The 25,466-nt window shown below is 40.2% G+C and overlaps 2 protein-coding genes across 3 annotated transcripts in view; both read right to left on the reverse strand.

The window, feature by feature from the left end:
* The window catches only part of LOC126521334 (uncharacterized), a 76,568-nt gene extending 58,403 nt beyond the window's left edge, over positions 1 to 18,165 (reverse strand). For both annotated transcript variants that reach the window (XM_055065920.2, XM_055065919.2), the window contains exons 1-14: positions 18,074 to 18,165; positions 16,865 to 16,973; positions 16,116 to 16,256; positions 14,872 to 14,985; positions 14,329 to 14,470; positions 13,766 to 13,873; positions 13,589 to 13,669; positions 12,094 to 12,219; positions 2,475 to 2,710; positions 2,164 to 2,267; positions 1,989 to 2,097; positions 1,684 to 1,815; positions 1,242 to 1,349; positions 50 to 185 (exon numbers count right to left, since the gene is read on the reverse strand). In XM_055065920.2, the coding sequence (XP_054921895.1) occupies positions 50 to 185; positions 1,242 to 1,349; positions 1,684 to 1,815; positions 1,989 to 2,097; positions 2,164 to 2,267; positions 2,475 to 2,710; positions 12,094 to 12,219; positions 13,589 to 13,669; positions 13,766 to 13,873; positions 14,329 to 14,470; positions 14,872 to 14,985; positions 16,116 to 16,256; positions 16,865 to 16,973; positions 18,074 to 18,132 (1,705 nt within the window). In that variant the 5' untranslated portion in view covers positions 18,133 to 18,165. The remainder of the gene's footprint in view (positions 1 to 49; positions 186 to 1,241; positions 1,350 to 1,683; positions 1,816 to 1,988; positions 2,098 to 2,163; positions 2,268 to 2,474; positions 2,711 to 12,093; positions 12,220 to 13,588; positions 13,670 to 13,765; positions 13,874 to 14,328; positions 14,471 to 14,871; positions 14,986 to 16,115; positions 16,257 to 16,864; positions 16,974 to 18,073) is intronic.
* A 263-nt stretch (positions 18,166 to 18,428) lies between these two features.
* Positions 18,429 to 25,466, reverse strand: part of LOC126521555 (uncharacterized) — a 29,373-nt gene continuing 22,335 nt past the window's right edge. Inside the window, exons 19-20 of the mRNA XM_050170253.2 lie at positions 20,103 to 20,228; positions 18,429 to 18,913 (exon numbers count right to left, since the gene is read on the reverse strand). Of these exons, the coding sequence (XP_050026210.2) occupies positions 18,627 to 18,913; positions 20,103 to 20,228 (413 nt within the window). The 3' untranslated portion in view covers positions 18,429 to 18,626. The remainder of the gene's footprint in view (positions 18,914 to 20,102; positions 20,229 to 25,466) is intronic.

Consider the following 25,466-nt stretch of genomic DNA (forward strand, 5'->3'; position numbering starts at 1 on the left):
CTTTGTTAGTGAAGCATCAATGACTTGCAAGGACAACACAGATCCTTACCTGTACCCCCATACTTGGCAATAGCAAGCATCCTGGAGGCAGCAGGTCGAGCAGAGCACTCATTATTCCAGTCCTCCCTTTCAATAGCAGTAGCCATCACACACATGCTAGGGTTGATCTGCTGGAATTTAGATAGCTGCAACAAAAATGTCCCCGGATTGCTTTGTCCAATCTGAACTACAACAGGCAAAGACAATGCAACAATGCAGCCAGAAGAATTAACAGGAGGGTTAAATTGGGAACAGTAGCGCTTGTTCGGCACAATGCGTTGGCGGATCTATAAATACTTTGTTTAGCGCAATACAACGGACACAAGAAAGGTGACCAGGACAAGGCGCTACTCTCAACTGACATCATTTTTTTACTGCGTCACTCCTTTATAGACAGCAGAAACTAGAGGAACATGCGCAGTGAGCACCATGTGCAGGTACCACCAACATCCGATCACAAGAGCGCACTCATGCGACAGAATCTAAAACCATATTCAGCACTGTAGACGTTTAAAGAAGGCACACTAATGCACTGTGACCCTAACGACTGTATGAAGAATGCTTCCAATCACTCTCGGGCGGTGGTATTGCGGCTCTTTTTCAAAATCGTGGTATCACGAAAGATGGGTTTGCACTTGCATATTTTACAATGTTGAGCCAAATGGGATCCAGTGCCTGTTGGTATGGATCGCTCATGTTCTCTAAGGCGCTCTAAGGCACTCGAGCCTGCGAGCACACAGAGCACACGTGCTGCCCCCAAGCTGAACCTGGAAAGGGGGAAGCCAGCATACCAAACCTAGTGTTTCACTGATTGGGGAGAGGTCAATGGCCCAAGCTCGCCAGAAGGTAAAGCTTCTACAGGTCCCGGTGTCCTTCACTGAAGTTCAAGGAAAACCTCTGTCATCTTGCTCTCATGTCGACCTGTAATTTGCTGTCACTGTCAGCATCTCAGTGTCCACAGCGACTTGGTGGAATGCTGTTTGATGTCGGTACCACAATGACCCTTGCCTTCGCACTTTGGCGAATATGTCAAACGTAACAGTGCACAGCATTGCCACAAGTGCCGCTGAAAAGCTCCATGGGCTGGGTCTGCTTGACATGCTGCAGTTAGGGCCTCTGTACTAATACAAAGGCTTAGAACTTCATATGTTGAAGTTAATATGAATGGTCAACAGTTTCTCCGCAAATTTGTACTCACACACCTTTTTTTCTATGCTGGTTTCATCTTCAAAAACAAGCACATTCTTGCTGGTCTTCAAATATGCTGAGGTTGCAGTATATCCCCTTTCCCCAGGCTCATCAGGACAGGTCTGGATTGTGAGAAACAAAGAAGCAGCAGGAAAATTGAGATACTATAGCCATGCACACAGTTCCAAGTTGCAACATACTATATCGAATTGTCAAACTCAGGCAGCTCCATTTAGCTGGCAGCTGTCCTTCATAAAGTGCACTTGAGCACTAATTACTGATACCTGGCAAAGAAGAAAAATTTAGAGCAGTAAAAAAAAGTATCTAAGAGAATGTCTAACTGGCAAAGCTTTTGTTAAGTATCTTGATGAAACATTGCTGCACAGATTTTCTCGCCATTTGTACCTCAAGGAAGCAAGCAATATTGATGTGTAAAAGAAGAAAAGTAATGCTTACTGCTGAAAACTTTTCCCAGTGTTCCTTGGCACAGTCTTGACCAAAGTCAGAACTACCACTTGCTAGCTCATATCGGCGAACTGCCAAATTCAGTGTGATGCATGGAACAAATTCACTTTCCTTTTTGCTTTTCTAGCAGATGGAGAAATAAGGGGAGAGCATTATCATCTGGTTCCCAAGTATTAGCATTAGCTTCTCGAGTCCACATAATTTTCTCGACATTTACAACATATAAAAGAACACTTACTTCACCAGAGAAAAGGGCAAAGCTATGGTTTTGGATGAATGTTCAAAAGTGCACTTACAAAGAATGTCTTGTCCAGCATGTCCAAGTCTTGATAGATGATTGGCATAATTTTACAATGAGGAGATGGTACATAAGGATTGGTATATAGGATTAGCCGGTCACATGAGCTGGAAAACATTTTGCCGCAAGTTACTCCTTATCTAATAAAAACTGCGTAGAAGATACTGGCATACCTCTTCAACTTGAGAAAAGGATCAAAACTTGTGTTATAGCCCACACTCTGAACAGCAAGATATAGTTTCAGATGCATTTTTGTGTGAAGGTAGTTTCGAATGTCCTGCAACAAGAAGTTCCAGTCAGTAGCTTGAACAGTGCTTATCTAGCTCACTGCTGCACTATTTCCCTTTCTGTTTCCTTTGCTCACTAGAATTTCAAAGAAGCATAATTTTGCAAGCCAGGTACATATGGATGATGATTCTAATGGGCACATGCTTCGATAACCCACTGATTGAGGGGTACAACTGACAGCCAAGTAAGGACTTACCAATGATACATCGTAGAGGCTATCCAAATGAACCACTGACGTGGCAAGTAGCATCACTCCATGAAGGGATTCAAGTGGCTGATCTTCAGAGATGCTGTACATTAGGCGAGATACACCGTCTTCTAAAAAGGTCTGACGTAGCTGTGTCAGCAAGTGCGAATGCATGGGGGCAGTTGCAATAATGAGGTGCTGAACATTGTACTGCTTGAGGGTCAGGAACTGGTACAGGGCAGCATCTAAGCAAAGTAATGATTAGCTTAGTTAAAGTCTGTGGTTAGGCAAACATTCATAAGTTAACTGTTACAATGAGATAGCACAACACAAATTCCCAGCAGAGCTAAAGGCACCACACTACGATGGCACAACCAGGTGATGTACACAGAACAAACAGAGAATCAGTCCGTGCCGCTATCTACAGGGGTTTGTTTTAATGTTAACAGATATTTTAAAAAATCATCTGTGGCATATATAGTACAAATCTACTCAATGAGCTGGATGACTCAACAAGGTGGACAATTACTTATACTGGAAATTGAAATGCATAATTGACTAAACAAAATTTAACTAATTACTTTAGCACACATACTGCAATATAGGAATTGAAGGTGTTGTATATGTATCTGCTGTATTCTTTATATATGCTGTATTCTAAGCTATTCTTGTGGCCCTGCTGTGCCTGTTTAGCGTTTCGTGTAGGGTATCCACGTAAACATGCCGGGCACAGTGCACCAGACGCTGTAGTTGTGTTCGTCTAGTGTTTCATATGGCATTTGGTTTCTTATTGCTAGGTGCTGCTCCCATGTGCTCAGGCAGACGCTCTGTGTGTGGCATCATGAACAGATATGAATAAACGGTTCAATAAAATTTGCATCTCCATTCCTTTGAGATGTAACAATGCAACGATCTGGCAATGAGGATGGGATTCAACCATGAACTGAAGATGGCATCCATGGTCAGCAAGTTACCAGAGTTTGATCCCGACAGTGGTAGCTTTGACGTTTTCATCAAACGCTTTGAGCTGTACATTAAGGCTAATGAGGTCATCCAACTAAAGAGACTGCATTTGGTCCTGAGCGCCACTGGAGAAAAAATTGTGGCAGAATCCATCTCATGATGACTGTTGACAGTAACGTGTTAGCATTGAATCAATATAGCGACACATCGTATGGCCACTGTCAAAACGAGTTATGTACGAGGCTTGTACTGCAGCGGAACTCCTCTTTCCCACTTCCCTAAGGACCCTCAGCATCATTTAGCCCAGCCACTGCGAAGCGTGCTCAGGGCCTCTGAAATGCATGGCACGCTGGTGCATGAAAATGCTGAGAAACACATCATGCAGCAACCTGGTTCCTCTCTTTCTTCTGTTTGGACACCCCACACCTTCTAGTGGCACTGCCGAGAAGTCCACTTGTGGCCGCCGAGACAAGAAGCATGGCATGCCAGTGCACGCAAATACTAAGAATAATTCCCTCACTTGTCGTGCACTCAGTGGCACATATTCAGTGACTCAAGGTGGCAAGAGGTTCATTAAAGAATGGCACATACCCAGTGTAATCATGGAGCAGCTCACTAAAGCACTGGCATGAAAGACTTTCATTGAAAAGTGGCAAATACCTAGCACATTTATGGCACAGCCTGCTGATGCATCAGGTTGTTGTCCTTGAGGAGCTCTTGTGACGCGAATTCGATTCCGCTCGCATCGAATTTAAGGGATATTTTTCGTCATTGTAAACCGGCACATTCCCAGTGGCACATACCCAGTTACCCAAGTTAGCGTCAAAGGCGTTCTTTGAAGAGCGGCGCACACCTACTGGCACATACTCAGTGACCCAAGTTGGCATTAAGGAGGTTCACCAGAGACCAGTATTGACCGAGAGGCATGTACCCACTGCTCCAAGTAGGTGTCAGAGTTTCACCCACACAGCAGCCAAATGCACTACACATTTGACCACAACCTACCCAGTGACAGGTAGGTGGGAAAACGGTTAGATACAAGCATACATATTCAAACATAAATAGATAGAAACATAGATACATAGCCCCCAGAATGTGCGTGAAGTACCCCAAGAACGCTGATGCATGAAAGGCGTATGTCACCCTCCAAAGCCTGCTTCTTCTAAAAATGCCCAGCACAGCAATGTATAAGGAAGCAGTATCAGCACTGCAGAAGCACTACACTCCAAGGTCGTCTGTGGTAACAGAGAGCTATTGCTTCAATCAAAGAAAGCAAGCAACCAACGAAAGCATCGCAAACTATGTGGTCGAGCTGAAGAAACTGGTAGCTCCCTGCAACTTCAACTACTTCCTGGAACACGCACTTCGGGACCATCTGATAGCTGGCCTGCATTGTAGATTACTGGCCATGCATGACACCAACCCCACCTGGGACTGCATTTGCAGCATCGCTATGGCCATGTAAATTGTTATGAAAGATGTCCTGGTAATGGCTTCAGAGAACAGTGTGAGATGCTCATTCAGCGGCAGCTACATTCATTGGCAAAGCAGGGCATTGGTGTTTCAACAGGAGTCGGACACAGCAGCATGCAGCAGGAACGACCCCAACTTGAAATCAAAGACTAGGGTGCCAAAGAATAAAACAACTTGTCATTGACGTGGTGGGCAGCATGTACTTGTAAGCTGTATGCTAATGAATACCAGTTGTTATAAATGCCAAAAAAAAGGACATGTGCCAAGAATGTGCAAATCTAGACCTGTGTATCAGGCTGTGCAAGGATCATCAGACAGCGAGTTGCTTACATTGTGCTACACTGGTAATCAAGGCACGCCAGCCATTGTCATCAAGGTATGGTTAAACAGGAAAGAGGTATCCATGGAACTGTGCACAGGAGTGGTGGTTTCCATTATGTAAGAGGCAGAATGTGCAAAGCATTTTCCTATTGCTAACCTCAGAGATGCGACTGTCAACCTCGTTACATGCAATGGCATGCGAGTTGATAACAAGGGAATCTCTGATGTTGAGGTGAAGTACCATGATCAGCGTTTTCAGCTGCATCTAGTAATTGCAGAAGAGACTGTAGGTGCAGAAATGCCTACTTCGCTTGGCTGTGATGGGCTCACTGAAATCAAAACCAGATCGCATGAAGGATACAGGTGACGACATTAAAAAATGAAATGCCTTTGATTGACAAATAATGCGAAGTGCTCGAGCCAGGTTACAGAGCGATAAAAGGCTTCAGGGCAAGCATTGTTAATAGAATGCTTGTTCTGTGTTCTGTAAGGCGTGATCAGTGCCATATGTGTTGTGTGAACAAGTCAAGCAGGTATTAGCGAACTTAGAAAAAACTAGAGTCATTTACAGGGTGCGGCATGGTGCTTGGGCAACACCAGTGGTGATCGTGCCAAAGAAATACAAGAAGCTTTGACTATGTGGTGATTAACATATAACGGTAAACCCTGCAACTGAGGTTGACCATTACCCTCCTCTGCCAGAGGACATTTTTGCAACATTACAAGGCAGAACTGTCTTCTCAGTTCTGGACCTTTCCAAGCCATATTTACAGCTTGAGCTGGACAAGCAAGCATGAGAGCTGCTGCTTATCAATACACACCTGAGATTGTTTACGTTCTGGCATTTGCCATATGGCATAGTGTGCCCTATGCCAGTGTTACAGATGGTCCTGGACTAGATCCTACATGGTTTGCCAAGCGTCACCTGCTACTTAGATGAAGACATCATCGTGGGCGAAACTAGACAATTGTACTATGGCAGGTTAGTGCAGGTGCTCGCAAGCCTTAGGAAACATGGCATAAGGATCAACTCCAAGAAAAGCTGTGCCAGCAGTAAATCAGGTATTTGAGACATGAAATCGACAAAAATGGGTTGCACTCCACGTGGAAAAAGTATCAGCCGTAAAGCAGGCACCAAAGCTGGACAATGTGACCCAGTTGAAAGTGTTTTAGGGCTTGATTAACTTCTACTCCAAATTTTTAGACTAATCTAGCTACAATTCTAGAACCGTGACTGGGCTTGTACGAAGCAACTCAATGGCATTGTTCAAGTCAATGTGAGGAAACATTTAACACTTGTAGAGAAATGCTGACCAATGAAAATGTTCTAGAGCTATACGATGTCAAAAAAAAAAACATAGCTAACATGTGACACACCTGAATATGACCTCGGCACTATTTTTTCGCACATGATGAATGGAACAGAAAAACCAATTGCATTTGCATCACAGTCACTGACATCCGCTGAACACAATTATGGTCAGATTGAAAAAGAACCCTTGAGCATTGCCTTTGGTGTCGAAAGGTTTCATAAGTACTTGTACAAGTGAACTTTTAATGCTTTGACAGAACATCAACCATTAACCAGACTCTCTGATCCAAATATAAAGAGCAGCGCCATTGTCACTGCTAGGATACATCAATGGTTTGCATTCCTTGCAAACTAAGCTATAAGACTGCACATAAACCTGGGAAAGCAAATGGCCATGCAGATGCTTGAACCAGACTGCAATTGGCAGATTTTGAAAAGCACATGGAAGAAATTAAAAATTTTTTCCACGCTCGATTTTACCTTAACATCAAAATATATTGAGCATGAAACAATGTGTGATAAGCTGTTAACAGTTGTTCACGACACATGGCATGGCTGGCTCAAAGCTGTTTCTCAGGCACTGCAAGCTTTCTGTGTTTAGCACTTTGGATTTTCATTGAGGCTGGGTGCATAGTGTGGTCGATCAGAGTAAGTGTACCAAAGTGTTCATGTGGTACTGGCCTTGCTCCGCTGAGGAACTCGAGCTGAGGAACCCGCTGAGGAACCCCGCTGAGGAACCCGAGCCGGTAGCCCAAAGCTATTCAGAGATACTAAACTACTACAGAGGCATCAGATGAAAATACCCGCCCCCTCACAAACAACCAAATAGAGAAGACGCCATAGCATGGCGACAGCTACAAACGGGAACATTCCCGTGCCTAAACATACTAAGCAAGATCTACCCCACGCAGTACGAGAGCAAGTGCCCATGGTGTGGAGACAAACCAACCCTATACCATACCACATGGGCTTGCCAGAAAAGAGATGGGCTAGCCATAATAAAAAACCCGAGTGTGGAACAGTGGGAGAGGATGCTATGCAGCGACATCCTGAAAGTCCAACAAAGACTAGTAAGGCGTGCACGCAGAGCAGCTACCCGCAGCGGAGCCCTGGACTAGGGGAACCGACCCTGGAGAGAAGATGGAAGACTCCATCTGAAGCCACAAACAACACTGCAAAATAGAGCAAATAAACGTTTTTCATCATCATCATCATGGCCTTGCTCCATGAACCGCATCTTGGAATCACGAAGATGAAAATGGTCACAAGGTCAATGATGTGGTGTCCAGGGATTGAAGAAGCACTCGAGCAAACGGTGCAAAAGTGCGGCATTTGTCAAAGTGTCCAAGTCGCAGCAAAGCCAGCACTGCTGGCTCCATGGAAATTCTGAGAAAACTAGGGGTGTGCTAATATCAAGTTTTCAGTTTCGAAGCAAGTTCGAATAATGAAGACCAAGTGAGGACCGAATGGAATATCTTTTGAATACGAATAGCATTGGTTCTGCAAAAATTCAATTTTTTTGTTAACTAGAAGTACGAAAAAAAAAGCAAGTTTACTGCACAGCAAATAAAGTACAGGAAAATTATGCTTTAACAACTAATTTTGCTTGATAATATCATAACTGCAGTTCTTTAATGTTGTCATGAAGGGAGACTTGCTGCTCAACCTGTTCAAGAAGCAGCGGCATCCTCCTGCGTATCCCAATACCTTTGGACACTGAAAAGAGCTGCTCACTGGACTCACTTGTGTCTGGTATTGGCAGTATCTCTTTGCATGCCAAACCGACAGTTGGCACTATGCTTACACCACTATTCACATGGATCTTTTTGGCCCAAAATTTCATCATGCACATACTTTCCAACCTGTGCTTGTGGCAGTGAAAGTTGCTGCTGGCTGATGAGCTTATCAAATTCTTTCTGCAGTGCTGATGTGGAAGGAGCCTCTTCAGAAGCTTTCTTTGTTGAGGACATAATCTGGGTTCCTTGGTGTTGAAGTCTTCCTTGCTTCTTTTAAAGCCAGGACTTAATCAGCTTGCCATTGAAGCATCCTGGTGGTACTAAGCTACTTTAGAATGAGGGCCTAAAAACAGTGCCAAGCTTGTTGCTTCATCAAATTTGCTGTTTGGAAACAGTGTTTTCAGGCACTTAGCCAGATTGGTAGCAGATAGAGATTTCCACTTGAAAGCTGGTGTTGTCCAGATGCATGCAGAGGCAACACAGGGTGGCTACTTGAACTGATAGTGCCAGGCAGTAATAAGTACCTGCAGGGGCCCCATGACAGTGCCCTTTCTTACTTTTGATATGCTTCACTGTAGGAATTTATGCTTCACCGCAATACCTTTTGTATGCCTTGCCGCATAAAACAACTGTGCTGTGGCGAAGATGACTTAAAAACCAACACCAGCAATCTTTAAGGGTTTGAATACTCTGAATAGTAAAAGTGTCTTTCGAATTGAATCGAATATTTGAAGTTCAGAATATTTGCACACTACTAGTGAAAGTCCATGGGAAAGAGTGATTCTGTATTTTGCCGATAAAGAGGGGAAAATCTTCATTTTAGCAGTGGATGTGTACAGTAAGTAGTTGGAAATTAAAGTATTGAGCATGACAACAGCACATAAGACAGCTGAGGTTGTTAGATCTATGTTTGCTGCACATGGTCTACCTTTGGAAATTGTAACATATAATGGCCCACAGTTTCGTGCAGCTGAGTTTGAAGACTTTCTGAAAGCTCACGGCAAAAGCACACATGCACCCCTCCATACCACCTACAGTCTAATGGGCTTGGGGAACATGCTGTACAGGCTGTGAAGGTGGGACTATTCAAACAACTGCTGGAAGATGGAGAAAATTGCAGCACATAGATGTTACAGCACAGAGCTGACAATTTTTTACTCTGTTATCGAACAAAACCACACACTTTCACAGGAAAGACACAGGCAGAATTGCTTCTAAGAAGGAAATTGTAGACCCGGTTGTCCTTATTGAAATCAAGTCTGACAAGTGCCATGGCCGAAAAAACAGAAGTGTGAAACCGTCTGCTGATAAGCAGTGATCGAAGCCGTGAGGAGCAATGCCTAGCAACAAGAAACCAAATGCCACACGAAATATCAAACGAAACAACTACAGCATCTGGTGCGCTGCACCTGGTGTTTTCCCATGGACGCACAGCATGAAACATATATAAAGAATACAACAGGCACATATATACAACAGAATGCAATGATGTCACAAGGCACATACATTTAGAACGAATTTTGAAACTAGCACCAGGTTTGAGATAAGCACTGTCAAACTTGTGGTAAAAAATTTATTGCCTGCGAGGACAAACATGCAGTGGTGACTCAGAAGGGTTTGGGTGCGAGCTAGTTGGTACGGATCATTCATATTTAAAACAGCACCAAAAAAACACATGGACAAGGGAGGACACTGGACAGCGCTGGTCCAGTGTCGTCCATTATCCATGTGTGTTTGTGGCGCTGTTTTAAATATGAATGTAGTGGTGCCATCCAGCGACATGGTTTGTTAGGCAGTTAAATGCAACACTTACTTTTTAATGCTCATCTCTTCAGACAGTCGTTAATGTCTTGTTGCCATGTCAAATTTGACTAGGACAGACATTGGTGAGTGAACCAGCTTCCCTACAAATTTCCAACATTCAGGCACAATGTTCAAGCCTGAAGAAGCTACTAAAGCTTTTTTTTTACCAGTGCCAGTTGTGAGAGTGACATCACTTGTCTTAAAAGCTAGCTCTAAACAGTCGGGAATTGCTGGTATACTTGACAACGCCAAAGACAAAAAAAAAATTCACACAGTCTATTTATCCCTAAGACGACTTCAAGGCGAAAGCCCAAGTGTGGATGCATTAAAGACGGACACATGATGCACAAATCCCCCTTAATTCGCTGTCTACGTCGCTTACTCATCCCTCTTAATTCGTTTAGTCATCCCTCTTAATTCCAAAGGTCCAGGGTTCGACTCCTACCCAAGGTTGTGGGTTCAAGTGTACTTTAATTAACCATATCTTAATTACCTGTGTCTTAACTAACTTCTCCTTAATTACCACCAAAGGCGTTATGTTAAAGGTCTAGTGTATGACTGCAACCAAAGGCCAAGGGTTCGACTCCCACCAAAGGTTATGGGTTCGAGTGCCTTAGCTCTATCATAATTAACTGTGACTGAATTAACATTGCCTTCATTAACACCAAAGGTCATGGGTTCGACTCCCACAAATGGTAGTTGTTCAACTTTCAACAAAGATCGAGGGTTTGTAGCCTTTTTGTACATTTTGTGTCGTCAACACTTTTTCGCTCAAGGTCGACCGACTGATGAGGCATATAAGGCTTTCGCTTTAATAATGCAGTCAAGCTAACATTGTTAAAGCCATTAACTGCTAATAACTAGCTACTGAAAGTGGCTTTTCTGTCCTAGTAGTATGGTAACTGAGTGGAACTAAACTTAAATGGTATTACTAGCATTGCTTTTTAAAGGTACACCAAGAGCAACACACAAATGACTTTAGGTTGGCAGGCTACTCTATCAGACTCTCCCTACATATCTTTGATGAAAAAAAAACGGAGCTTATTAATGGAAAAAAAAAAAAGATAGACGCCAAGCTTCTTTTTTTTGTGTGTGTGTGTGTCCAAGCATTGGCACTGATGAAGTCAGCCTCACATTAAAAGATTTAATACAATTTTCGTGCAACTGGGCCCCTTTTGTGTAAATAAGGCCATAAGAGTTGTAAGGTTGAATAACTGCTTAATTTAGAATGCAACATAATCCATTTTCTTAGAGTGAGTGACTAATTAGCACCGTGCAAATGTTGCCAAAGTCTATGATGTCACAAGCACCTTATGCAGGAAGGTGGCGCTACCATACACCTTGTCTTTCAATCCATCCTGGCTAATGGAATGGCCGCTCATGAAAACCTCGGCTTAGCCTGCGATTCCAAAGTATAATCAACCAATGTACATTAATTCATTATCTCTTCAAAGAAACCCTAAAGAGCAACCCTAAATTTAGTCTGCTGAAGTACTTTTCCAAGACTCAATTTGCATTTATTTGGCAGACAACACTTAGCCCTCAGTGAAGAAAATGAAACAAAAGGTTTCCTTTCTAGAATTTTACACTAAGGCATCATCATTGGCACATAGTTTGAGATACAAAAAAAATTTCATGTAATTTCACAGAATTTTCAAATAAGTTTTTTCACATTAATTTGCCTATTTTCATTAAAAAATGTATTCACAACTCATTACATTTAATGCTTGGCTTTTTAATAATAAATGCTTATTTATTGTTAAACTATTAACTTATTCTGAGCAGATGCTATCTAAATGTCATGAGGACCTAGTGCAGAACTTTAATGCCATTTTTCATTTTTGTGTTTTCCCTGGGTTAGCAAGACTGCACTCATGGTAAGACTGATGTTAACGGTATTCTAGATGGTTTTTTACCAATATAGATTACTTTCTCACATTCTTCATCAGTCTCCCCTTGAAACAACATGCATGATTAATTAAAGACTAGTAGAGATAGTAGACTTTTATGCCATAGTTACCATCATTTATGTAGAAGCGATCATTGCTGGCGTGGTGCATAAGGCCCATGTAAGCCATGTAGGGGCACATTTGTGCCGCAAGGGGCAAGTTGGGCAGCCGACGAGAAAACAAACAGATGATGAACACTGTAAAGCAGAACAGATGGTTAATGTTTAGCTACCAGTGTTTACTAATTATTAGTATATAAGCAAATCAGAGCCATATAATTTGTAGTATCAGCCATGCCTTGTAATTTTCTCATATGTTATATTGTACAAGCACCTACCTCGCTGTTCACATTACTAATAACCTTTCAACTTCATGGTGTGTACATGTTATCCAAGAAACAATGCCAATCAACCTCAGTTACATGCTGGAATGCTGCACATAGTTTACTGAAATTAGCTTTTTATAAAAGCATCCACACTAATCTTTCTTGGAAACACATTCTTAACTGTGCAGCTGTTATGTTCTGTGGCCGCTGCTGATACAATGGCTTCATTTCTGCGAAAAGAACGCTCAACCTACGAAGCCTTTCACAACACTAAAAGTGTTCTCGTCTTCACATTTTCGCACAAAAGTTAACATCTCACACTGTATGTGTGCATGTGCATTATTCATGTATGCGCATGTGTGTGTGCACATTTGTGCCATTCCTCCATCAAGGTACTTGAGATAAGTAAATCTTGACACCTTGCAGTGTGTTACCTACGATTTCTTTATGAACATTATAAATTTAGGTTGTAAGGAAACTGTTCAGCTGAATATTCTAAGCTGGCATGGGTTTCCATGAATGACGGGGCAGACTAGATATTCATTAGGCAAGAACATACAATTATCTAATGATAAACTTTCCACTGCTCAGCTAATCTAGTTCAATGTCATTAGTTATCATATCAGTCGGGCATAAATAATACAATACCTATGCCTTGTATGTAAGCTAGCCAAAGTAAATTAGTCACACTAGTGTTCACATTTCATTATCGGTATCAACAGTACCAAATTTAATGAAAAACAAATTAAATCTTCCTGAACCGACTAAGAGCATAAACGATGCACACAACAAAGAATGCAAAAGGCACAGCTAATTGTGTGCAGTAGTGCAATGGTGATTTCCCACATCCATAAAATTTTTGAGTTCTGAGAGTGCACACACCAGAAATACTGTACAAGAGCATTTGGAATTATGACTATTGTAACTTCCAAAAACTCTTTATGCTGCAGTATTTTTTAGGATGCCTACTAAAGGCTAAACATATTCCAATATTTGACTGCTGCTATCTGGTTGATGGAAAACAAAAGTGGCTTGGAAAGTATGGAAGACTGCAAATGGTGATTCAGAGAACCCAATGCAAGTTTTGGTTTCTGTTCAGAATCAAGCCATCAATGCTCCTTCCAACTAGTCTAAACTGTGTAGGTGTACATTCGGTCTTCTGACCAAGTGTGGATGAGCAGTGCCACTGTAATAAAACCGCATTGTCAACCATGCCTTCTATTTCACAGAAAGTGCCATACCTCCTTTGGTGTTTTGTTCTCTTTTCATTGGCTGTTCTTCTCGCTTCTGATTTGGTTCGTGTGACTGCGGGTGTTTTCGTACTTGAAGACATGGAAGGAAACATGCAATAACAATGGTTATCTTAACTGTAAGTTCTCCTTATTAAAAGTAGTAACGACATCAAAATTGGTAGCTACTTGTGTGCTCCCCATGCACTGGTGTGGTTGTGTACTCCATGTGCACTGCTGTGCTGGTGCGCTCCACTTGCACTGGTGTGGTTCTGTCAGACTGTGCGCTCTCTGCATCTGGGAAGAGTGAGAGGAAGTTGTAATAGCTTGCTCAGTGCAAGGACTGGCAGAGAATGGCAGACATTGTTTCATGTGGGCGCTGCACACAGCTATGAGTACAGCAGGCACAATGTAAAGGAGGGGAAGGCCATATGAGGACGTGGTAGTGGCAGCACTTCATTTCCATAACTTGGTTCATACAAGGTACATTAAAGAACTTCATGTTGGAAAAGTGTCATGAGATGCCTTAATACCAGATTATACATGTTTCATAATATGCAATACAGGGCCTGCCAAAGGAAGGACACAACTTGCTTGATACAAATTTTTAGTCTCATTAGGAAAACAGATTAAATGTTAATATGGTCACTCAGTATGAGCTGTTGAATGTGCAAACAGCTTGCCTCTAAATACTATGTTATGCACAGGCATTCCAGAAGAGGTTGACATGCTCACAAACAAAATCAAAGCACCTGCTGTTCTGTTGAGTTGTGAAGATATCATTTTAAGTCTTGTAACAGGCTGTCTAGCACTGCAATCCCCTGTCCAGTCTTCGTACTCCACGTAGAAAGCAGTAAAGCAGCCCTGCTTGAGTTTCTTCATAAACATAAGCACCTAAATATTGAATAGAAGAAAAAATTAATTGCGTTGTAACTGTAAGAATAACTGCTGATTGGCTTTAAGTACAGTTGCTTAAGTTACTTGTATATTTTTTCTGCCCCTATAAATGCCTTTGCAATTCCAATAGTTCAAAACAGTTTACTCCATGCATATAAGACTATCCTTGAGCTGCACGAGAAGCAAATTCAATTTCTTAGTAAAGCCAAAACCACTTATTCAGCCAAAAGTATGCACATTACCCTACAAAAGTACAATTCTGTGACATATGTAGTGCACATTTGAATATAGACTGCCCCTATACACTCAATGATTCCACAGTTTGGGTACTCATAAAATATCATAGTCTTCAACTGCACACAGGAAGAATATTTAAGATTACACAGCCATTCACTTACCTGCTCTACCACGACTCTTTCATCTTGAAATGAATATATCATAGAGCCATTTCTCTGTATCGATTTGGCATACTTGGTGTCATATTCTGTCTGCATTTTTGGATTAGGACATGTCTAGAACAAAAGTAAGGCCTTTGCAATATTAAGAAATTTCACTAACAACCAGCAGCTCTTATATTTTCAGACTATTGAGAAGGAAAATGAGTGTAACATGTTTGCAGTACCATGGTTAGAATCCACAAAAGCTAGAAGAAGCAGAGTTTGTACGAACATTGCAGTGTGGCACAGCAGCTGTGATGTACTGCCCTGATTGCAAAACAAAGAAACAGCATGCACAAAACTGGCACTAAAACTTAAGAAGGTTGTGAAATGACTTTCCCTTTTTTTTAGTATGAACAGCAGTTATGATCTAGGGAATGGGTAATCGTGTTCATTTGTCACACTTTGGTTCAGGCTTGGCAAGACTTAATACACAACCACAAAGAAACTAGATATTCAAGCATGTGGACCTTGAATCGAACAAACAACCTTGCAGTCTCAAGCCTGGTATCGTAACCCTTAATTACATCGCTGCTTCACACAAGTAAGCAGATAATGATTGTCTTGGGTGCTCAGAAACACCAATGGTTTTCTGTCATGCTCATCTCGGGCACCATGCCACGTTGTTGATCAAAACATGGTGCCTGGAACATTTTTGTATGTGGTGCACTCTTCATTTTCTCTGCCAGCATTCACATTGCTCTGCATGTGTTACCTGCGAGATTTACAGGTTCAAACAAGAAAGAGAGAGAAAGAAATGTAGAGTTGCAAGCAAGCTGCATGCTTCTTTACATTGCGGGGAGTCTTCTAGCTCTGACCTGGAGTTTAAGGAAGTCCTTCAGGTGGTACTGGAATTCTCTTTTCAGTAGTAGTTCAGTTTTTCAGTAGTATTGGCAAACTTTTCTTAATTGAGATAGCATAAGAGTCAATTTATGGAGGCGTTTGGGCTTATAACTGCTGTTCACATTGCCACTGGACAACTTCACAAACCAACTTGGTGACTGCATACAGGTGTGGCTCAGGCCGTGGAGAAGTTTGTAGAGCTGAAAGTTGCCTAATACTTATTTGCAGTTTCAAATCTCCCCACCAGGAGATTTCTAATGACTTAGCTAAACTGAAATCTTCATTCAAAGTGATGTTCACTAAAGTGAGATTTTACGTATATGGACGGAGCGTTAGATGAGCAGAAAAAAAGAACTACTTACATTGGCATAGCCTATCCAGCGTTCCCAGTTACAAGAAGAACCAATGGTGTATGCAGTGCTGTTCAGGTGGTACTCAGCCACAGCCATAGGCAGAGACAGACCAACTGCTGTCTCAAAGTCAGACTCCCGTGTCAGTGCCGCCTGAAATGAGGTTTATATTACAAACCAGGCAGCTGTCTCAGAATTTAGGTGTTAAAGGATTTACAGGATTTACACCTCAGTTCACACATTTTGGAGTTTACTGAAACACTCATGTGACGGTAAACGCATACTTAGACAAGTAGTTTTGTTGGCTAGTTCTTGATAAATAAAAACAAAAATTGTCAGTCATTGAAAATACAAAGCAACAGTTCATCACCGTAACCAAAACGTAGATAATGGACAAACATTACTGCATTCTGTACATTAAAGGAAAAACAAAAAAGCCAAGAGGGGTTGAACTATACAGAAATTATAATGCTTGCTCCGATTTCATAGTGCATTGATGATGAATGTAGAAAATAATGTGTGTTTAAAGAAAATATAGCATTTTATGTTTTGAAGAAAGGATTAAATACTAAGATCCAGTGAAAAACCTTACCACCTTTCAAAGGCAAGTAAGAAATCTTAAGCTCATGATTAGTCTAATAAGAATGTTACTGCAGCATAACTACCAGCATTTAGTCATTTAGCCAATTAAAGACCCAAATGCACATTCATTTACAGAACAGAATCAGCATTTTTGTTTAGTATTAGTAGCCATAGCTTACCAAATTTTCATAATCTTGTTCTTCAATTGGCTTCAAGAAAGGATCGGTGATGACACATTTTGATGGCACAGAGTAATGATGCTTCACAAGGACCACCACATCACATTTTCTGAAAAGAAAAGAAAGGGAAGGGGGGGGGGGAATTAGAAGATAAATGTCAAGTACTACAATTTTCAGAGAACACCTTGGCTTAGTCAACAATTGAAGGTTGCACGTCTAACAAGTACAGCATCAAGCCAGTCATTTAAACCAGTCTGCGCTTTTACTGCAGCTCATTTATGCCATTTGACATATTTCATTTGAAACATCAAGACGTCCTTGCTGATCATTGCATTGACAATTTACTTATCTCTATGTGCAATGATAGGTATGTTTCTCTAGGCTCCCAACCTTTGCTGTAATTTGCACTGCAACACATACTATGGTCATTAAAAAATAATAATGAGTGATCACAAGCAACTCCACAGGATGCCAGCATCCTTTCAACTCTTGTGACCATGAGCCGCAGTCAGTGTTCATGTTTCTTCACTTTTTTCAGCCTTTTACAGTGCTAATTTTTCTCTTTCTCTGCTAATTCTATCTAGCCCAACTTTCTCCATTAAATACTTGCAGCGAGTGCTGCATGATTCAGGAAAAGAAGCGACAGCACATTTCACAGTAAGCACTCATGCCAAAGAGATTGTTACAATGCTAACATCTTAGTGTACTCTTTAAAATCATCTTAGCATACAAAAGTTCCATATGTCCCCACCTAAAATGTTGGATGCTCCTGTTATGCAATATTCCTGTTTCTAGCTTACTTAGCAGCTGCGTGACTATGTATTTCCATCAAAGTACCTACTGCTTTATGATCTTTTCCATAGCCGGCTAGATGTTTTTCACACTGGTGTCATGAAAGACGAAACTGTCAGACCAGGGGCTTTATTCTCGGTTAATCATGTTAGAGACATAACATTCAGTGCGCGTTCATTGGATAAGCCAGTGAACATGATGTCCGTCACTCCAACTAGGCACCACGTCGGACAGAACAGTGGAAGTACCACCAAAGGTGATTGACTGAGAATACGTTCCCAGATGAAGGCATAGCACTTTCGTTATGAGAACATGAATGTGCATGTGAAAGTGTAAGCAAGATAGGGACAGGTAATCATGGGAATACTGCTGGACTATTTTGCTTAGGTGCGCAAGAGCACATGCAAGGAAACTCACTTTGCAAACTTGAGTAGCTGTTGTAAATCATTCACACTTGTCAACCCAACAAGAAGCATGACATGATTCGCAGCTGGGCTGAAGAACTGCCATACTTTCTGGGCAAGAGAAAGAAAACAAGATTACCTTATTTTTTTTTCTAAAAGAAATATTGTAATGCAATAAAGTTATGTTATATAGGATGTAAATTAATGTATAAACTATGACATAGAATAGTGTGTGTGTGTGTGTGTGTGTGTGCACGTGCGTGCGTGCGTGCGTGCGTGCGTGCGTGTGTGTGTGTGTGTGTTCTTCATTGTACTACAACTTTTTAAAAGGTTACAAAGAAGGCATTTGAGAAAGAAAGAAAGAAAACACTGGAAGCAAGTATTGAGAGTTTGGAAAGAGAAAATCGAAAGTCGGTTTTAGATCATTTACAGATGTATTCAAGCAAAAGGATCCTGAATATTTCCTCTGCAGACTACCACAACAAGCTGTGCCACAAACTTAGACAGTTCAACTATAGGTATTAAGTATTAAGATATATTAAATATTAGGTATTAAGTATTAGGTATTAGATTTGCGGTAAAAGAAAGAAAATCTTGGAGCTCATCCTTGTTTTCCTACATTTGAGTCTCACCTCGTACAGACCATACGCTTCAGCCATTGGGACGTCGGGGAAGAAGAAGGCCAGCCCAGATATATTGGTCAGCTTTATCTTGTTTCTAAGTAGCTGAAGGTGATCTTTAAGTTGAGAATCTTCAAATTGCATGAGACTCTTGACAGCATGAGGCTCTGGTGCAAACAACAATCCTTTCACCCTGTCTCTGTCCAGAGCAACAAGCTGGTCATAACCCAGATCTAAGGTAAGAAAGCACTGTCAGATAAGGTCCTAGTGAGAAATGGTTGCCATGTGTTATTTAGTCACTTAGAACCATTGAGTCGACTCTACAATATGAGCATGCTGTCAAGTTGAGATCCACAGAATGCTTTGTTGTCATTGTTTCCATTTTTATTACTACGATGAAGTATTTAACTGTTGTCAAATTTTTTCCTACGTTTCCCTCTTCTGTTTCCTTTTCTTTATTAGTGTAATTTATAATTATTACAGTATAAACCACCAGCTCACTTGCTGATGGTTTATACCACAAAATGCTGGTTTGAGGATCAAGAACATGTTGGTCCAATTCATGGCTGGAACAACAGCACAGAATTTTGTTTCCGTTGCTTTGCTGGCACATTGATGGCTAATAACAAGAGTTTGCCAGAGAGTGATGGGTCAGCCAAAACCTTGATTACGCCAACAATTAACTCAATCTTAACAGCTTATTTCTTTTATGTGCAGAAGAGAGCTGAACAATAAAAGCATTGACATAAACAGTTTGTAATACAGTAATTCAATAAACAATCTACAAGCTCTATTTCATGCACATCCAGATGGCTATTAATTATCACAGTTATATAACTTACCAAGCATGACAAATAGCATAAGTAAAATAAAGTACCACAAATAAATCAACAATATTAAATGCTGGACATTCATCATTATTGCTGTGCTACAGTTAAAAAGCAATAAAGGTTGCTGAGTTAAACAGTCATACACAGCCAGAATATATTCAAATCACATGGCTACCAAGTGCTGTGTATTGTGCCAGCTAATTAAGAAGAAATCTTACATATACTACCTTCTAGAAAAAGTGTAGCCCATTATGAAGATGTCACTGCAAGGTATGTGAATTGCTGCAATTGCTGGTAATCACCTGCTGCAATTGCTGGTAATCACCTGATTTTGGAGTGGATGCCTCTGAAGCCTTTAGAACTTCCTTAATGTGAGAGCATGCCACTGCCAATGACCTCAGTGCCATTAAAATCAAAAGGATTGACAGAGGCCCTGCCAAAGTAGCAGTGAACAATAGTTCCTTGGAGCAGACTGTACTTGCCATGGGTAAACACTTGTTGAAAACTATTCATATAATAATAATAATAATAATAATAATAATAATAATAATAATAATAATAATAATAATAATAATAATTACAGCAGACTCACCAAGCCGAACTTTCACTTCTCTGGTACTTTCAGTCAGTTCAATGTTCATGTAAATGACATAATCACATACTTGTGTCAAAAGATCCGGAAACCTGATTTCCTTTGAATAAACGCACATGAGGGAGTCTGCCAGCAGAAAAAGAAAAAAAGAAGACAGTATTAGTTAGATGCTCACCACATACCCAGTTTTCTACTTTTGTCAACAAAACATTGCAGCTGTGGAAATTGCCTGAAGAAACAATGGATAGCACGTGCCCCACCATTCTTTACCACATAACTGAAATTTTACAACACATGCAGCTGGACCTTCATTGTTATCAAATATTTGTTATAAGCATATATGCTGATATCGGCCAAATAAAGTTTGTAATTCGAAATATATAAAAGAAATGCAAGGTTACATTATGCCTCCTACGGGCAAGCAAGGGCTCTCCTGTTGGTTTCAATTGCCTATCAGCAGCTTGCTGCGCGGTGGTGGCGGTGGATGTGGTGGCGGCATTGTTGTTGTCGTTGCTGCTGTAGTAGTAGTAGTAGTAGTAGTAGTAGTAGTAGTAGTAGTAGTAGTAGTAGTAGTAGTAGTAGTAGTAGTAGTAGTAGTAACAGCTTTATTTCTTTCTTGCATACATATACAAGGGACAGAAGCAAAAGGCACTTTATACCTCTGGCAAAGGCTTCTGCACCTGTGGTTCAGGACAGATACATGTCTCTTACACTAAGGGAAAAACATTTGACGCATTATAAAAACGTGAGTGATAACAAAGTGGTATTTCACACTTACCAAAGCAGCTAACGACAAACACGTTCCATATACTTCTAACGAAGCAGCGAGGAAAAAAAAAGCACTCGCACCTACTTATGACAAAATTAACAAGTTCCATTTAAGTTCTGTGCAATATTGTTTAGTGCTGATAAATTATTTGTTTTTCCAACAAAATTTCTTTACCTTGTTTTTTAGAAGCCTGTGGATTCATGCCAACATCAAAGATATTATCCAATTCATTACCTAATCGCATTGCCTGGTATTGCATTCTTTGTTGTCCATAAATTGTCCTCGTTCTTGGCAATCTTAAATTTCTTCTTGCGGGATAATGCTGACTATTTTCTTTGTGTATGCGCAGCTTATTTCTACATAGCTCTTTCAGTAGGTTAAAGTAATATATTTGGCTTGCCTTCAACATTTTTTATGCTTATAAAACAGCATCGATGTGCGCAAATGGTGTATACCACCATGGTAGTTTTCGTAACAATGAAGTATTTTCTTTAGTAGCACAATCAGTTTGTTAAAATTGTTTTTACTTGTCGTCCCCCATACTAATATGCCATAACATAGTATCAAATAGAAGAACGAATTGCAAAATTTTTTTTTTACCCACTCAGGAATAATGGAATCAATTTTACACAGGCATCTCACCATTTGTGCAAGTTGTTTACTAAATGATTAACATGGACATTCCACATTAAGTCTTTGCAGAATCATATGCCAAGAAATTTTTATCTTTTTCTCACTTTGTAGTGTTTCCGTCAAAGTTTATCTTTATGTCATATTTCACATGTTTATTTACTGGGCAAAATATGATATACATACTTCCTGTAGCATTTAAATGTAGCTTGTTTTGTTTGAGCCAGTTTGAAAGTGATGTCATATACTCATTTACATTTTTTTTAGTGTTTCTAAGTGCTGTGATGTGAAGAATATGTGTGTGTTGTCTGCATACATAATAAACTGTGGGGAGGCTGGTATACAGACTATATCACTCACATAGAGCAGGACGAGCAAAGGACCCATTTCGCGGAACTCCTTGGGTCAACGGGAGCTGACTTGATGTAGATGTTTCCATTTGTACTAGTTGGTACCGGTTGCACAAGTAATTTTCTAAAAGCTCAAGGGCAACCCTACATATTCTGTACTGGGAGAGTTTCTGCAATGTCATAATGTATGGAATCAAAATCTTTTTTTTTATGTCCAAGAATCAACCAAGCAAAAATTTGTTTTTTCCCATGTTTTCAATTATCTTATTTTTAATTACCATTAATGCCTGGTCAGTAGTATTATTTTTCTGAAAGCCATATTGACATGTTCTAAAAATGTGGTGCTTATCAAGAAATGATAACGACCTGTCATGAATAACATCTTCAAAAATCTTACATAATGTGGTAAGTACTGATACTGGTCTAAAGTTTGACAAGTTGTTCATGCCACCAACATTATGAATTGGGGTTACCCTTGAGACTCTTAACTGTTCAGGGAATACGCCTGTCACCAAACCATATTTGCTATGTAAGCAAGAACCTATTAATGGACATATTAATGGACGTATTAGCTTATATTCAGCTACTGCGATCTCATCTATACCTGGTGCAACATTACTTTTAAGTGCATTTATTAAGTCAGGTATCTCAGCACTGTCAGTTGGAAGCATAAATATAGAATTTCACAGTGCTACGGTTTCTACAAAATGAGTGTCTTGTTATTTTCTGAGCAGCTATTGTGGGCACCCACATAGATGAAATGACAATTCATGGCATTTGCTAGGTTTTCACCATGTAGCACCACGTTTACCTCTTGCATTTTTAGAATATCGTATTTCACTTTCTTCCTTCCAGTAAGGGCATTAACCATTTCCCAGACCTTTCCTGGGTTATCATATATGTTTTCAAACTTTTTCTGATAATATTTGCATTTATATTTGCGTTTAGCTTTCTTTAAATCGGATGTCAGTGCATTGCAATATTTTTTGTACATTATGAATGCTTCAGGATCTCGCAGACTCAAGAAATTATTAATAAGGCCATTTTTTATTTTTATGCACTTATAAAGTGAGCTATATACCGAGGGTTCTAACAGTTTCTTTTCTTGCAAAAGGACAGTTGTTCTCTATGGAAAACTATGTCGTAACATTGATGTAATAAATTCAAAATTGTATTGTAAGCCTTATCATCATATTTTTTTTTGGCATACATTTCTCCAATCTAGCGCTTCAACCAACTGAAAAATTAAGTCTTTAGTATTGCTATTTATGTTGCATTGGAAGGGGGTTTATTTGTATTGCTTGTGGCATTTCGATATCATGAATATGAAACAAAACACTGGTAAATGGTCGTTAAGATCACTTGATACAATACCGCATCTGGTTTCCGATGGTTTGAATTTGTGACACATAGTATGTCCAGTAATGTTGCAGTATGTGTGCTTGACTTTGTAGGGGAACATATATAACTTGCACACCCAAACAGAGAAAGTAGTGTCAAAATTTCCTGCATAAGCATCTTTTGAAGCAAGGTCAATATTTATGTTCCCCATAACTATATAAGAAATGTTAAGAAATGGGGGAGGATAGTAATGTGTCCATAAATTTCAGAAAGTGCGCTTTATGCACTTGAGGTGGACTATAAGCAGCAATCGTTATAAGTTTATCTATCCATATTGACAAACATTCAAAGTCTGCTGTCACCACCGATAGATCCAGTTTTTCATAGGCATACTTTCCCTTGAAATAAATAGCGACACTACCGCCTTTTCTATCCGCACGGCACAGATGCCCACATCGATATCCGGTAAAACTTGATGCAGCATTGTTATTGGTTAACCATACTTTCAGGGAACATAAGTAAATCAAGTTTACTATATCAAAGTATATATGGCAGCAGCCAAATAATAATGTATGTTGCTGTTATGACCACATGCAGAGCAGCATGGATACATAAAAATACTCAAGTGGTCCCTGTTAAATGACAACACAATTGAAAGACTACAGGGGAGCTCTATGTAAACAAAACCAGTATTATTTCTCTGCATCCAGTTACTTGAGCCAATTAGCAAACTGTCTACAGTAATTAATAAATAAACAGAGCATGCTTTATGACATACTGGCAAATATTTGCACAAGTAACTCTCATAAACAGACATCTTAGTAATATTTCTTATAGGCCAGGCAAACAACACGGGAGGCACCAAAATGTTTTATTACAGAGTGATATTTCTTTCATTTTAAAAGCTTGCTATCAGGCGTTACCACAATGTGCAACATTCTGACAGGGGCAGAACTTTCAAGATGACAAACTAGTAATTGACTTGAGACAAGTAATGAGCAAAACTAGACTAATCTTTTTTTACTAAAAGAGTAAGAAAGCATGAAGCAAGCAAGATAGCAGCCTGACAAAGACACTCGCTTCATGCACCAGATGAAAAGGCCTAAACTTTTATGTCATTCATAGGCACCTGCTAAGGGCGTAATGACAGCAGCACTCTTTGGTCATTCAGTTTCAGTTTTCCCGGTGGATTGGCTGGAGCTCATTGTTCTGCAAGAATTACCAATAACAGCTTTTTGCATGTCTGGAACCAGTTATGAACTCATCAGATATGATGGGCTTCAAGTCTTGCACTAGGATTAATTGTCTGGCTCTTTCAGTAAAACAAAAGATTAAATAGCATATTTTTTTAAAATACTAGTCTAATTACTAGCTTAAGTTATTTTATATGTATGCTTCTGTGGCAAAAGTAAGTCCGAGAAAATCATATAATTATTGCATCCTCCAAATCTTAAAGAAAGCTTGCGTGCATTCTCTGAAACACCACGTATATTAAAATTTGTGGGTGCTTAGGTGGCACAACTTGTGAATGATTAAGCAAATTCCAACATAATGCTGTCATGCCATGATTACTTATATCATAAAATACGAGTTTAACAGCTCATCTTTCTAACATAGTCTGCAAATATATTTGTGAATTAAATTTCAAGGTCCAAAATGTAGGTACACAAACTACAGTGGCTATTCATTCTACAGAGAATGAATCAGAAGCTTTATGGAATTTATATGAAAAGCAAGAACACCAGATAGAATGAATAGCCTTCTAGAATATGCAAGGCAGGAAGTTAGAAGTGAACCTCAGCATTTGCAATGCCGCTAACCAGTGCTTATTGTGATGGAAAATGAGGTTTAATGTATTGCTCTGTGTTACTCCAAATAAAGTGACAGCCACTAACCAACCATCAGTGACCATGCAGAAAGCAATGCCACTTTCGTAATGGCTATGATATAGTCTTAAATACCAGAGAAACTTGACAGGTAGTCCCACCCCATTCATGAACTTCTTTTGCTTAGGCACCAAAACATGACATACACCTCTTTTTCAACATATTACGCATTCTGCAAGAATGCGCAATTACTCGGATATTACAGCATATTGGAAGAACTGAAGGGTCGATTTGGTGAACACTGTCAACATGGGAATTCGATTTAAACGTCACATCTGTTACTTGCTACAGCTACACAAAAGCCTCAATGGGCATCAGAAGTGCTGAGAGGCTTGGAAAGTGATGGGGGGAAGGGAAAGTGGTTACTTAACATGCATAAGTCTGAAAA

This window comes from Dermacentor andersoni, chromosome 6, assembly GCF_023375885.2.
Source record: "Dermacentor andersoni chromosome 6, qqDerAnde1_hic_scaffold, whole genome shotgun sequence".
In the NCBI taxonomy this organism is placed as follows: Eukaryota; Metazoa; Arthropoda; class Arachnida; order Ixodida; family Ixodidae; genus Dermacentor; species Dermacentor andersoni.